A 16,493-nucleotide genomic window follows, 5' to 3' on the forward strand; every position below is an offset into this window, starting at 1 on the left:
CAGAAAATTATGTAATGCTCTTAGAATTAATTTCTGAATCTGAATGATTTCCAAATTAAAACCACAACCACTTTTATTCAGATTTCTTCAAGTTGATTGCCTGAACACTTCACTTCAGTAGCATACTGAAAAGAAAAGCTAGAATTACTGTGCTTAACCGGAGAGGAAGGGAGGGGAAAAATTTTATTCAGTACCTCCCTCCCTTCTGAGAATCTTTTACAAGTATTTTAAGTTACAACCTGAATTTTTAATCTTCTAGTACTTAACATATTTAAATATTTTTAAAATGCTGAGTTTTTATATGAATTTTAACAAATATTTCATATTTTGTTTCTATACTTAACACACAGAAGAGCTCATCTCCAGTAACTACCAGACACACAGAAGCTTTAAAAAATATATAGAAATAGGTTGAGGTTATAGCTCAATGGTAGAATGTTTGCCTAGCATTCTTGAGGCCCTGGGTTTGATTTCCAACACCACAAAACAATAAAGAAAAAAAAATCTATATAGAAGTATTACTAACTCAATTTTACTAACAATGCCTTTAAACTATGAAAGAGAATAAATTTTAAACTCCAAAAAGAAGAAATTTAAACATTAGTTTCAAAAGGAAACAACAGACCATCCCTTAGTTGGGAATTTCATTGATAACATAATTTTGCACAATGCAAACAAATGTTTTTTTAAATTATTGCTATCAAAAATTTACCTTCATTGATTTTGGATATGTCCACATTAGAATTATTGAGCTGCAGCGTGGCTTGCAAAGCAGGAAGCAACTGTCTAAGCAGATTTGGGTCCTGAAGTAATGGAGGTATTGGTGACTGTGGAACAGGAGAAACAGGGACTGCCGATGCAGATGTTGGAGGTGCTGATGTGGGATTCAGTCCAGAGGCAGAAGAAGTGGAAGGAGTTGTGCAAGAATGTGATACCAATTTGTCTCCTGATGTAGACTCTAAATAAAAAGATAATGATAAAACTGAAAAAAAATTACCTGAATGTTGGAACCTGAACAAAAATCAGAAAAGCACTTCCCATTTAGTGTTCACAAGATTGCTCAGTAAATATCTGCCTGACTAGAATAATGAAATGGCAAGTTAAAAAAGCTAATAAGCCATATTCATATCTGTTTTTTTTTAAAGTACCACACTAAGTAATGCTGTCTCAAACATGGTTATATATTAACCACACAAACAGCTTCCATTAGAAAAAAGGAACAATATTATACACCTTAATTTATAGGCCCTATAAAATAAGGTAAAAAAATATTTATGACCATACTAATAACCTAAGACAAGGCCTTAATACATAACAGGATGGGCACCATGGTGTTCACCCTCAAAGATGGGCTAAGGATGTGATAAATGAGGAAAGACTCTTTAGGATAACAGTAAATATTACCAATAAAAAGGACTCTTTCAAATCCTAAAAACTAAAGCCCAGACTCAGTATTTAAATAAAAGATGCATGAAAAAAGTATGCAAAGCTACTATTCAAATTATTAATATAAATTCAATTGTAATCAAGACCCAAATGGTATCTTTACAGCATTTGATAAATTGCTAATAAAAATTCTGAAGATTCCTGAAGAAAAACGCAACACATGAGATGCCCTGAGAGATAAATAATTTAAGATAGACCAAATTTTGTAAGTATATTTACAAGTTTTTAAAACTATTAGAAGAAAACATAAAAAGGTATCATCGACATAAGTAGATTTCTAAAATTACAAAAAGCAAGATAACTAATTCAAAATATTAGCAAGCATTATATTTTAAAGAATTTCTATGAATTAAAAAAAAACTATCCAAAGGAAAATGGAGGAAGATATAAAAAGATTTCACAGAAGAAATCTGAAGTCTAAAAACTCAAGAAAAGATATTTAATTCTATTCACTGATCATCAGAAACGTGTAAAATAAAACAAGAATCCATTTACTCACACTGCATTGGCAAAAATTTAAGTTTGATAATAAATACTAAATGTTGGCAAGGAGTAATGAAAATATTTACTTAACATTTCTGGTTGAAACTACACTGATACAACCATTCTGGAAAATAATTCAGTGTTATCTTAAAAAGGTGAGGATAAATACACTTAATAACCCAGTAATTGCCCTTAGGTGAACTGCCCCCAGTGAAACTGTGATATATACAAATCAAGGGAAACACTCAACAACAGCACTGTGTTGCCTTTATTTTAGCTGAAAAGTAGAATTAAATGACGTCCACCAACAAGAAAATAAACAACTGTGGTTTTTACATACCATGAGATTGTATTAATATAGTGACTTCAAAGCAGGAAAGAATATTAGAAACATGAATCCAAAGGTTAACAACATTCATACATTTGTAATTTTGATCTAAAGACTAAATATGGGCATTTGGGAAAGCACCTTTAATTTCCCATGCATATCCACTTCAAGATTTTCAAGATTATATATATGTCATACGACTGAATTAAAAATTGGTGTTATGAAGTCACACATACATTTCAGGACAACTGCATTTCAATTTTATAATCTAATCATTGTAAATCTTCATCTTTAACTCTAGAACAAAGCATTCACTAACCTTCATGGTCCCAAAGAAGCTGGGAATTACCAGCAGTCTTTCAGTTTGTTTACACTACTATAATTGTCAACCAGGGGTAGAACCTCTTTTAAGTAGGAATCTCATAGCTGCTTTAAGTCCATTTCAAGGATATGTTGATTAAAACTGCAACCAAATCAGAAGGCCTAAGATTTTTTATTTTTATAATGCAAAATACTTGAGTTTGGCAGACTATCATTTCCCACTTTATTTATCCATTAATCCAGACTAGCAAAGAAACTTGATTGAAATGACTGACTTTTCCCCCTTCGGAAAAATCCATCAGTCATTCTATTTTAAGGGGCAACTACAACTTCCACGCTTGTGAGATAAGTGCTCTACCACTGAGCCACATCCCCAGCCCTCCTTCTGCTCTTAATGACAGGCAGAATCAAGTTGGAAAAGAAACTATGAGGTATTTTCAATTCTGTTTGGTGCTGCAAAATCCATTCAAACTTGGAAGTCTTTTTTTTTTTTTTAAGAGAGAGAATTTATATATATATACATGTATTTTAGTTTTCGGCAGACACAACATCTTTGTTTGTATGTGGTGCTGAGGATCGAACCTGGGTCGCACGCATGCCAGGCAAACGCGCTACCGCTTGAGCCACATCCCCAGCCCCCAGACTTGGAAGTCTTAATAGAAAAGATTAATAGTTCTTCAATGTTGTCCTAGATTTAAGCCAATCAAAAGAAACACTATAAAACAGAATACTAATACACATCACCATAAAGAATGACAAAAACTAAACATTCTTGATTTCTAATTTAAATAGGTTTATTTCCCTTTTTTGCCTTTGCAGAGTTGTGAGAGATGAGCAGCATAAAAACCAGTTAATCCTATTAGGACCCCCCCAGGCAAGTGACATCTCTAAAGGTCAGAATTTCTCTATTACAAAGCCTTGACTTTTAGTATTAGTTCTCAATACACTGCTTAACAGAATATAATCATTTCTAAAGCTTAAAAATATACAGATACTTGCAGCTGGGGTTGTGCCTCATTAATTTAAAATTAATATTTAGAATTAATTTTGTATGCAATATAAAGTCTGATGACAACTTAAAATTCCTCTCTTCTAATACAATACAGTGGTAGAGTGCTTGCCTAGTATGTGAGAGGCACTGGGTAGGATTCGCAGCACCACATATAAATAAACAAATTAAAGGCCCATTGACAACTAAAAAAAGATATTTTAAAAAAATAGATACTTGGGCTCCAACTTAGAAATAATGAACCTGGGAGACTTACACATATGTACAACTTGTAAATGTTCTGCACCCCCTGCTGGTAACGAAAAATACAGACTGGAGAATCTTGAAGGTTCCTTATGACTTTGAGTGGAGTGAGAATAAGACCAAAGTCAGAAAAGCTAAAACTGTTTTCCAGGAAGGCCTTCACTATCCCATTTTTATACTCTTCTTTTACTAGCCCTTCCCCCTTCCAAGACACAAATGCCTTTCCAAACCATATGATAGCATATTCATATATCTGAATATTATGCACCTCAGTCTACCTGTGTAACTGGAAACTAATAACTAATTTGAGTTTAATAATTACTACAAATGCTATTCTGAGTAATCTCCATTTTACAAATGTATAAGTTTTACATTTGAGGGGTTTCTCTTATGCCCCCCCTCCTCTTTCTTCATAGTACCAAGCATCTTCTATTATACAATAATGTTCTACTCAAATAAGAGCTCTATCAGAAGAGAAATTTTTGTTTGATGTATCTCACAGCCTTAGAGTAAAATGGGACTAGGCCTCATCAACATATATTTGTGAACAGGATGCAATATAAGCAAAGATGCACATTCTCTCTTTACTTCTAGGACAATCTTTTGAATTGGCCTAAAAAAATGATGATGCTGGGAGGATGAAGTCTGTTTTCAACAATATAATAAATAGCTAAAGGAGTTAATAAACCGTTTATTCCGTGATATATTCACTTTCTTAGGCTTATTTTGAATACTTGAAAAACTAAACTACTTTTTTCATTAAAAAAGGTAACATATTAAGAATACCTTAACAATTACTTATTGTGCTGTTCACACAAATGTAATTTTATTTAACAGTCTTTGAAACCTTTTAAGCTAGAATCTAATTTGTTAGGATATGAGGCTAATAAATCATGGCTACCTTAAACATTCTTCTGTCAAAGGAATGGTATACACTTTTAAACTGTTAGTACTTTGACTTAGAGATATCCAGATCTTTACCCTAAGCTATTTCAAACTTTATTCACTTCCCTACACTTCTACAACTTGTAGAGCTTTAACCAATTATTTAATATGAACCATAAATAAGTTCATAAAAATTTCATTTTTAAATAGTCTCTCTGCCTTAAGATAAAACAACCTTCCTTCTCTTTATACTTATGAGTTATTGATTTGTATTTACACTTTTCCTGAAGGGGGAGTAACAACGAAAATTAAGAAAAAATTGTTTTATCAGGCAACTTTTCTAACCCAACCTTCCAAGTCACCTAGGGCATACACCAAAGTAAATTTTTCTAGGATAGCAAATAACTCTTGTTGATATACACTTAGGATTTTTAAAGATACTGATAATAACTGCATTTCTATTCAATTTCCTATGGTGTTTTGACAATTGCTGTTAATACGAAGAGGGATATGAACACACGTATCTCAAACAACTACTATATCAAAGACAATCTGCTTTTTCCACTTTGTAATAGTGGTGGTACAGTTAACATGAAGTAGTTTATAAAAGAAAACACAGTATACAGGTATAACAGAAAAAAACCACATGGTTGTAAGGCAATGATACCTATTAAAAATATTACTATGACTATCAATTTGCTTTGAATTATGTATTATATTTTTAATCACATATCCTTCTAAAACTTCTATGCAGTTAGAAAACATCAAAATTCATGTATGTTTATAAGTAGTTTGCAACTTGCTTTTTTATTCAACTAAGAGAATCTTCACTCTACTACAAAAGTATGTTTTTCAATTTTTAACAGATGTTGTTAAACTGACCAACACTAACACTAACCCATTCACCAACCACATTTCCCCATATCCAATTGCTGTCCAACCTAAAAATTGAAAAAATGAACTCACAACTTCATCTTAATACTCAATATGTTATACATAAAATTTACCATTTTAAGTGTATGATGCAGCAGCATTAAGGACATTCACATCTCTGCAACTTTCATAATCATTCACCTCTAAAACTTTTTCATCTTACAAATTACTCATTAAGCAACTCCTCAAATACTCCCACCAGCCCCTAGGACCACAATTCTATTTTCTGTCTTTATGAATCAATCCATAAATGAAGTCTTACTACGTCTTAATGTTCTCATTTCATCCTCATTCTACAGCACATGCCAGAATTTTCATTCCTTTTGTAGTTGATAATACTGCATTGTATGTAAATATGCATCACATTTTAGTCTTTAATCTGTTGATGAACACTTACTGTTTTTCATGTTTGTCTACAATGAATAATTAACTGCTAGGAACAGAAAAATCTTGAATCCTTGGCTTTCAATATTTTGTGGTGTATATATAGAAGACAAACTGTTGGATGCTGCAGGTAATTCTCTGCAAGACTTTTAAAGGAACTAACCAACCCCTAGTGGCTACACCATTTTACAATCCTACCAGCAAGTATAAGAATTCCAATTTCTTCACAACTTCAAAAGTATGATTTTTTTTAAAGGTCACAAGTCATCCTAATGGGTGTGAAATGTTATTTAATTGTGGTTTAGATTTGTATTTCCCTCGTGACTAATGAATTGATGTTGAGCATCTCTACATGTGCTTATTGGCAATCAAAATATCATCTCTGGAGAAATGTATTCAAGCCCTTTGTCCATTTTTGAGTTGGATTTTTTGTTATTGCTAAATTGGATGTTCTCAGTATCAATTCCTTATAATATATGAAATTTATAAATATTTTCTCTAATTGTATAGACACTTAGTAGTTTTCTTTATAAAATCTTTTAACACTAATGTAGTCCAATATCTATTTTTTATTTCATTGCCTGAGTTTTTGGTGTCACTGACAACTTCAACATTGAAGATTTCCTCCTGTTTTTTTGTTTTTGTTTTTGTTTTGTTTTATGATGTTGGGGATTGAACCCAAGGCCTTGTGCATGCAAGGCAAAAACTCCACCAACTGAGCTATATATCCCCAGCCCGTTTTTCCTTTAAAATCTTATTTTAGCTATTGAAATGTGATCTTTAGTTCATTTTTAAAATTAATTTTGTATGAAATATAAAGTCTGATGACAACTTAAAATTCCTTTTTTCTAATAGCCTGTTCACATTCTTTGCATGGTTTCTTAATGTATCCCACTGCTATGTATGTTGTAAATATTTTCTCCTAACATTATTTGTTTTTTTAATCTTGATTATTATATTTGTCCCTGAAATTTTAAATATCTCAGTGGTCAATATGTCAACGTTTTATTTTTGGTACTGGGGACTGAACCCTTGGATGCTTTACCACATCCCCAACCCTTTGTATTTATTTTGAGACAGGGTCATGCCAAGTTGCTTAGAACTCACCAAGTTGCTAAGGCTAGTCTTAAACTTGGGATCCTCTTGTCTCAGCTTCCTGAGTTGCTGGGATTACTAAAAACATGCACCATCACACCTAGCTAAATTTATCGACTTTTTAAAAGCTAAATGCATTCTGGGTCTTGATTTTAAAAGGTCACCCTTATTCACAAATTATTAACAATAATATTTCCTAATATTCTTTTTGTCATAGTTGATTCTCCTGTTCTACGGTTTGAAATACCATTTTTAGCCATTGGACTAAATTTAAACTTATTTACTAAGACTAAATTCCTCTAATTTATGTATTCAGCTATTCAAACATTTGAGTAACTATGGCCAACCTATTTTTCCTCAATATTTAGTAACCCTAAAAACTTTCAAAAACAAAGCAATTGACAGCTGAAGTTGGTCCACCTGGACAGTAAATAACCTTCTGTGTCAGCTGTCTTAATGCATTACTAAAATCTTAAGAGTTTATTCAAATTTTACTTAGTCTGCAGATACCATAAAAACACACAGGGGAATTCTATTCCAAATGAATGTCACCGCATATTAATAAACGACTGATTTCTCTTCCCTCTCCCACTGAGAAACAAGTATGTTAATGATCTGATCATGTAGATATACTAATTCTGAGAGCTTGACTTCACTTAGGTCTGCTTTTGTGACTACTTTATTTATAAATTTACCTGTTATAATTCTAAATTACTAAACTTTTCTTACATTGCCGTGACCAATACAGGTGCTCTTCAACCCACAACACATTCATTAACAGTGTTAGAGTTGTTTACTCATCTGCAACAAATATTTACACAGTGCTTATTACTATGTCAAGCACTAGGAAGAGAGCAGCAGGTAAGATTCTGCTCTTGTATTATTTGATACAGCAAACTACAAGTAACACCCTTAGACATATTATTAAAAATATTATAAAAATACTTAGTCATATTATCACTTAAGACCAACAACAACCTTATTTGAACCATCAATCTTTTAACATAAATTATGTCATTATATAAATTTTTAAAAATTTTTCTACTAGAGATTGAACCCAAAGTTTCACTCATGTTAGGCAAGTGCTCTACCACGGAGCTAAACCCCCAAATCCTAAATTATTTAACTGTTGAAGAAAATCAGGATGTTGACAAAGATTCAACAGGAAATTTAATTTAAATAACACTGACTTTCAATTAGAAATGCATTTAAAATTAATGGACACTTCACAAATTTAAATTAACTGAAGGATAACGAGAAAATATCAAAACTATTATAATTTCTTTAAGACGGTTAATATTGTCTTCAATTAACATGCAGGAAAAAAATTTGATAATTTCAAAGGCAATTGTGTTTCTTCTTTAAGCTTATAAGCTTAAAGTTACTATAAATTTTAATTGTGTTAAGTTTATCAGGAATGGTGCTAAAAGCACGGAAAGAGAGGGTAGAAGGTGAACAAAGTAAAAAATGCAGTAAAACAGACTGTCTAACCCGAAAGAGAATATATTATTGAAAAAACTAAATTTATAAATACAATTTTAGAAAAAAGTAGAAATCATTTGGGAAACAGTGGGAGAAGTAATACAAAAACTATCATGACATCAGAGTTCAGCCCTAAAGAAACAGCAGAGTTCAATATGTAGTGAAAAAAAAAAAATCCAATTTAACAAGGCTCAGAACATGAAAGAACATAACATGCTCTAAGAAATACACATGTTCACAACAGATGAAGTGGATGCAAGAGTGAAATGGTTAGAGATCAAGGTAGTAAGAGAATGCAACCAGGCTGTTCAGTACTTACTACAATCTTACTAAGTTCTGATTGCTTTTAGCTAAGATAAAATCACTACATAGAAAGTTTTTAAGCAAGGAAATGGCTCAATCTAATCTAAATTTTATAACAATGCCACTTTAAGGACAGACTAAAATGAACGAAATAAGAAGGTCATTCAATCCCAGTTTCAAAAATGCTGGTGGTAAATAACAGCAGAAAGGATATACCTAAATGAGATCTAGAAAGAGTCTTAAGTTTGTGAAAGGATGGGTAGAAGTAGTGAGAATGCTGAAGAACAAGGAAGGAAAAGTTTTGGGGAAAATGCTGTCAAGTACTAACAATCTAAATTATGGAACAGGGAGAAAATTTTGAACACTGTATTTGAGAAAATGTAACAAATACCAAGAAAGAAGTAGAAAAATTATTGTGAAGTGGAATTAAAGATGTGGGTGTCAAGATGGTCACAAGGAAAAAGAAGACATTTTAAGCAAGAAAAAAGGACAAAACAGGAAAAAAAAAAAAAAAGTAGATGATACCAATATAAGAAGTGCAAAGTGAAAATAATTAGGAAATTGGAGGAGAGTAGTATCATATAAACCATATCATGTAAAAGAGAAAAATTTCAAAAAAGAGAAGAGCTAAAAAGTGTTAAATACAAAGGTAAAATGAGATAAAGACTTCTTCTACAAGGTTGAGATTTTGCTTTGAGACAAGTATCTTGCTATGTTTAGCCAAGGGTAGTCTAGTGAATACCTGGGCTGAAGTGATCCTCTCACTCACAGCCTCCCCGTAATGGGGAGATGCCACTGTACCTAGGTCACTTTTTTTTTTTTTTTTAACTGCAAGGGTTTTTAAACAAATTTTTTCTGTGACCAAATAAAGGAAATTACAGTAACTAAAAAACCAAAACATTCTTCAGAAATTAATTAATAATTAATGCATTAATTCATATTTCGTCAAGTTTTTTCGCAAACTTATTCTACAACAGGTAAATCTGATATGTATGCAATAAATTTGGTGCAAACCATCATTAAGAAGTTTTATAGTATTTGGAACAAGCATTAACCTGTTTAATGTATTTTTTAACTCTATGATAAAAGCATATGGTTTAGTAATATCTAACACAAATGCCACAGTAACAAGAGACATTTAAATTATATGCACAAAAAGAAGAGGGGAAACTAGAAGTAAAAGAAATCCAATTATTTGAACCCCTCAACAACAAATTAAATCAATATGAAGCAATGGATCAAGCAATAGATTTGACTTAAAGAATTATCTTCACCTAAACCCACCAAGCATGGAAAAGTTTCTCAACACTTAAAATAGTTTGCTAATGGGACTACCCGTAATTTGTTTCTTCACTGCCTTTTAATTTTCTTAGATTCTTAAATACAAATATATACTATAAAGTTCAGATTTGGGATTGTGAAAGCTCTATGCAAAATATACTTATCACACTGCTATTTCTTTTGTGTGTCATCTCCCAAGCAGCTGTCATTAACTTTTCAGACTTTTTTGAACATGCTATGCTTATTAACACCTAGTCTTATAAATACAATTTGGGTTATAATGTTCACTTATACTTTTCAAACTTAAGAAGTGTTAATATCTGAATTAGGGCTTATTTTGTGGCCCTCACAACTCAAAAGTTTTCTAATTCACAAATTGAAACCAGTAATTACATGTTATAGAGAAATGTTTCAAAATGTTTCTATTCACAAAAATTGACACAATTTCTAAACTATATTAACAAGATTATAATAAAAATTTTAAAATATCAAATATAAAAGGACAGTCAGCCATTTGACTCTGATAAGTTGTTTGAACCATTGCCAAAAATTACAAATTAAGGATTTGACCTCGGTATCTAAAGCAAAAAACAGTTGAGTCTAGATATTAAAAATTTAAAGGCTAAAATATGACTAACTCTAGACCTAAGTCTATGCAGTAACATTATGAAAGACTTAAATGAATTTGAGCCTTACTTAAGCCAAAGGAAATAATGTAAATATCAGAAACTAGAGTTCAACGTGCAGCATCTAGTAATAATGGCATACCTTTTCTTTCTGTTTTCTGTGCAGGGACAGAAGATGTGGGTGTAGGCAGTTTTGATAAAGTAGATGCTCCATTAGCATCAAATGATTTCTTTGGCTGGTGATCAGACTGTAGCGAAAATGGACTAGAAGGAACAGTGCTTGGGGTAGCAGTTGGATGAACCACTGGTTTGATGGGGTGCTGTACTGGCGTAGAACTACTGTGAGTCTCTGCTCTTGGCAGTCTGTAGTCTCTGTCATTGTGTCTGCTTGTTTGAGACAAAATATTCTGTGGGAGCAAACTACTGGCATCACTGGAATGCTTGTCTTCCACTTTAGTTCACAGTTCGAAAAAAGATGTTGGAATGACAGAAGGGGGAAGAAAAAAGATTACGTTAGAATCCTGTCTTTAACATCAGCTAATTTAGCAACATACTTGTACTAATTTATCTCTGTATAAAACTGCAAGCGCAATTAGTGTGTGCAGTTTTACCACTGACATAAATATTCAAATACTAGAAGAGGAGTTTAACCTGACTATAAATATTAATCTATATTCAGGTTTCAAGTGGGCTACTAATTTCTTAGGATTCTTAGAACCACACTGTAGTTCAAACAAAACTCTTGGAAAAAAAGATTCAATACATGGATATATAATATTTTACTAAAAATATTTTATTAAAAAAAATTTAATGTTTCAAAAATAAAAAAGGAAATGTTCCATTCCTTTAAAATATGGATCATAGATTCTAATCAAATGACTGAGTTATTCACAGTGGTCCAACTGCAAAGAAATATTAAGCTTATTATTAGCTTGATTTTTCTGAATACTAAAGTAGTGGGTTCTGAAGTAATTTATGCAAGGGCTTAAATGACATCATTTTAAGATGTTGGAGCTCATCATGAAATGTGCAATAAGTAAACCAATATTTTTAATAATGCTGACAGTAAGTTAATAAAAATGATACATGCTACCTGAAAATAGAAGTCCTACATCTGCATCATGAACAACATACTTAACAGTTAAAGTAAAAACCGATCTTTCAATTTAAAAGTACAAAAATACTATAAACACACAGGGAAGTACTGAAAATAACCTCTATTAACAATCTGAATTCTAGCACTATGCTTCCAAAAAACAGAATGAAGGAAAGAAAATGTCAACAATCACATTAACCACATTTATTACTAATCGAAAAGGTCTCTAACCTAACAATATTCCAATCTGTGGAACGGAAAAATTAAACTAACCTCCAAGTAAAAACCCTAAGATTCAAACATGTGACAGGAATCACAATTTTACCAAAGGATGCCTTCTCCATTTAATATTGAATTTTTTTTCGATTCATACTCCTTATTCACAGACCAAGACAGCAAAGAAATGCTCTCAAACTACAAGTCATTTTAAAGTTATCACCACACATTACTATATGTTATATCCCAAAAAAATAATCAATCATATAAAAATACAAGGTCTTTTGACAATGATTTAATGTATAAAATTTAGGGTCCAAAGTTATAATATACTATGTTACCTTAGAAAATTGAACAAAAAATAGATTGAACTATCACACCAGAATAAACTTCTGTGCATGGGCACATTAATAAATTATCAACTTTCATGGACATAAAACTACAATTCTAGTATTCTCTTTGCTAGAAGAAATTCTATCACAAACCCTTGAAGAATAGAAAGAAAAGGAGTAATACTAGGCCTACCTCTACCACTTGATTGCCTAGAATTTTTATTTTCTTGACAAAGAAAATTCCCTTTCATTTCTATATAGCTACCATCAAAATATGTCAAGTAAATGTATACCAATGAAAACTAAAAGTGATATTTCAAATAACAACAAAAAACATTATAGGAACTAAGAAACTACAGGTGCAAAAGCCTTGTATTACAGCTCTAAAGAGAACACTGTTAAAGAAATGATTATTTGCACATACCCTCTCCCTAGGACATTCGTGCATTATCATGACTGGAGGGGAGATGTGCAAATGGCACCTGATAAGTATGAAGCTCAACAATCTATAACAAAGGACAGTCATCCAAAACAATGAAACACTTGATCCAAAATATCAATAGTGCAATGACAAATCCCAACAGAAATTTCTTTAAACTTAAAGAGATCACCTCGTCAGATGGATTAGAAAAAGATCCAGTAATAGAATCATTTTAAAAATTTTATCCATATACTTCTTAATATCAAGTTGTGAAGAACATGTAAAAATCTTTCCAATCCTACCCCCTTCTTGTTTCTTTTATCAAGCTTTAAGTATTACTCTATATGAACACCAATATGCTGAACACATAGGAAAACTGCCAAAATTTTTTGGATAGGCAATGTTATACAATATCAACTGGTTACTACCACAATGTTTCCAGCTTGGCTGATCTATTAAAAAGAAAAAAAAAAGAAAGCATGATACAAAAATACATTTCAACACAGCCATAGCCCCACTACCCATAATCTGCACATGTAGGAATTCAGCTTCAGGTAAGAGGGCAAATATAAAAATCTTGTTTATAGGAGAAAAAGGCTAAAAACTACCCAAGTATTCATGAATGGGAGTTATTTATAAAGGTACATCCAAATGCTGGAATATTGTGTAGGCAATAAAACAAATGTAGAATTACAAGCTGACATGGAAATAAATCCCTAAAATAGTATTAAAGAAACAGACTAAATCCAGTAACAGATAATCCCTTTTTTAGAGTAAAATACACACATATGCAATTTCTACATACATTTATATATGCGCCCAGAAAGAAAGTATAAGTTTTAAAATGATCCTGGGTCATAGGATAAAAAAACTTGACCTCTCTTCCAATTTCTTAAGAAACATGTCTTAATTTTTGAAATCATGAAGATCAAAAAATTTTAAGCTTTGAAAGAAAACACTGTATACACACACAAAATTCCTTCTCCCATTAATTTTCCTAAATCAGGTCTTTAATTTCTCCTCTTACTCTACCCTGAGGGAAGAATGACTTAAATGAGAGGTTATTTTGGAAAGAATACACTAGGCATACAAAGCTTTGTTCTTTTTCCTCTTTGGAAAACACTGGAAACATCAGCATAAGTAGAGACAACTGGTCCAATCTAATGCTGCCTAATCCCAGGAACTACTTAGCATGAACAGAACACTGCATCCCTGAAACTTTTTTTTTTTTTTTTTTAACTAAAACAGATTATTTTTATACTCATCTGTCATTCTTCTTCTTTGCTTCCCCATCCTCTATTTGCTCAGGGGTCCCATAAGCTGGGTGCTATTTACTTCCTTCAACAATTCTGTTTCATTTTTAATTGTTTGACCAAAGTCACAGTTACTTAAGAAGTGAAATGTGACTAGAACCCAAGTCATCTCAAAATACAATGTGCTTCCTACCTTTAGTACTTGGTACCACTGCTTTCTGTACAATTTCACTAATAAACTTAAAGTTTTGATGTTTCAGAGACTGCAACACTCAGCCATGGAAATTCATGTTACTGGTTCATCTTAAATTTTCCCCTCAAAAATTCAAAGTCTCTTGCTGAGACCAAATACACCAGTACTTTGAGTTTTGAGTTACAGAAATAGTATTCAAACGCTTAAATTTAAGATTCCCAGAACACACCCTCTTAAATATTCATCTCAAAATCTCAACATTTATTTGAGGAAGGGAAAGTCATTAAGAATAAAACCTTTAGTAAAATGTCCAATTAAAAAATACATTAAAAACAAAAACCTGTCCCACTTGCACAAAATTTGGCCTCAAAAGAACACTAAAGTAAGCTCATAATTTGATTTATATACAGGAGCACTTTACAACAAATGTTCTAGAATAGTATTATAGTAAACACTCTGGGAATCGTTTTGTGGAAACTTAGTTCAGAGCTATACTACAGGTCTATAATTCTAGACTCACGAAGGGTGTTACATTCCAATAAACCAACTGAAAGTTAAAAATATGCCAAAAATACACTTGATATACCAAACCTACTGAAAATCAGATACTAACCTTGCCTACCTTATACATGCTCAGCATACTTGTATTAGCCTACAGTCGGGCAAAAATCACTTAACACAGTCTGTTTTATAACATGTGTTGAACTGCATATGAAATTTATTGAACACTGGTACTGAAAATGAAAAACAATGTTTGTATTGATAGGATTTCTTAACTTTGCAGTAGTGCAGAGCATAAGTTAGGGAACATCTGTGTGCAGATAAATAGTTTCTCAAGGGTTGTTATAATCTGGACATGAGGTGTCCTCTGAAAGCTCATCAGACAACTCAGGAATGTTAATTGGTGAAATAATTAGATTATGAGGGCTATGACCTAATCAGTGGATCATTCCTTTTGATGGATTAATTTAAAATGACCACTGCACTGGGTGATAATGTTGGTAGGTGGGGCATGGCTAGAAGGTAGATCCCTGGGGGGCATACCTTTGCAATTTTTATCTTGGCCCTAGTGCCTCAAATCCCTTTCTGCTTGCTGGCTTTCAAGAGCTGAGGAGGTTTACACCACCATGCCCTTTTGCAATCTGCCTTGCCCCAGGCTCTAAGCAATGGATTCAGCTAATCATGAACTAAACCTGTAGAGCTGTAAGCCAAAAAATAATAAAGTTGTTCTTTATCGGCGAAAAGCCAGGGGTCACCATGTGTTTTGTTTTTTTTTTAAATTAATTTTTTAAAAAGTTGATCTAAAACACAAAATCTTATTGTTTACCAATTCAACGGCACTGTAGCCAATATTAGTAGTAGGAAATATATTCATGTATTAGTCTACTGTGCATCTTTATCTTTGTTCCCAATTCAGGAAACAAACTAGTAGAGGTTGAGGAGAAAGAGTCAACATAAAAAGAAATCACGTATATGTTCCTATTTATCTTAATTTATACACGTATATGACAACACATATAAACACTTGTAAAATGAACAATAGGGATGAATTACCCCGTTTCAAAGAAAAAAAAATTAATACTTACTTCCACTGGCAAACCCACTAGTAGCTGTTGCTTGCATCACCTCTCTTCTGTAATCCCTATCTTTTGGGAAGCTATTAACTGCCACCTTATTTGCTTCTTTTTGTCTCTGCTCTCTAAAAATAAAAAATAAACTCATAAAAATCACATTGAGGGCCTGAATATTCAATGATTAGATCTTTCTTTTAAAGACAGACAAGCACAATCCTCATGAGCTGCCACTGTTAACAAATGAAAAACAAAAGAATTGAACATGGCCTACAGTGAAATGGATGGAGCAAACAGCATACTCAAATGTCTCTCTGATGGCAAAACTATACCAATTATTCATACCATCAACACTATAGTGAAAACTCTACAAATTCTACGTAAGATTAAGAAACCTATTAGTATATGAAAGAATCTATTACAAATTATAAGAATGATGCATACATGCAGATTAATAATATAAGTATTTTATTAAGTTTATCGATTGCTTCCAAGCCCCTCTGTTCCCCTCAGTAACAGATGCCCATGTATCCCAATTTTTTTTTAAGGAAAGAGAAATTATGGAAATAACAATGACAATGGGCCAATCACT

The 16,493-nt window shown here is 32.2% G+C and overlaps 1 protein-coding gene across 7 annotated transcripts in view; it reads right to left on the reverse strand.

Moving 5' to 3' along the window:
- Positions 1–16,493, reverse strand: part of Wac (WW domain containing adaptor with coiled-coil) — a 70,070-nt gene that overhangs the window by 11,868 nt on the left and 41,709 nt on the right. For 6 of the 7 annotated variants that reach the window (XR_007349712.1, XM_015483496.2, XM_048809155.1 and 3 more), the window contains 3 exons: positions 15,917–16,029; positions 10,962–11,270; positions 713–958 (listed from right to left, as the gene is read on the reverse strand). Coding sequence is in view for 6 of the 7 variants with exons in the window: in XM_015483496.2 (XP_015338982.1) it covers positions 713–958; positions 10,962–11,270; positions 15,917–16,029 (668 nt within the window). In the remaining variant the exon portion in view is untranslated. The remainder of the gene's footprint in view (positions 1–712; positions 959–10,961; positions 11,271–15,916; positions 16,030–16,493) is intronic. The other variant, XM_048809157.1, reaches the window with a different exon arrangement.

The sequence above is a fragment of the Marmota marmota genome, unplaced genomic scaffold (assembly GCF_001458135.2).
Source record: "Marmota marmota marmota unplaced genomic scaffold, marMar, whole genome shotgun sequence".
NCBI lineage: Eukaryota > Metazoa > Chordata > Mammalia > Rodentia > Sciuridae > Marmota > Marmota marmota.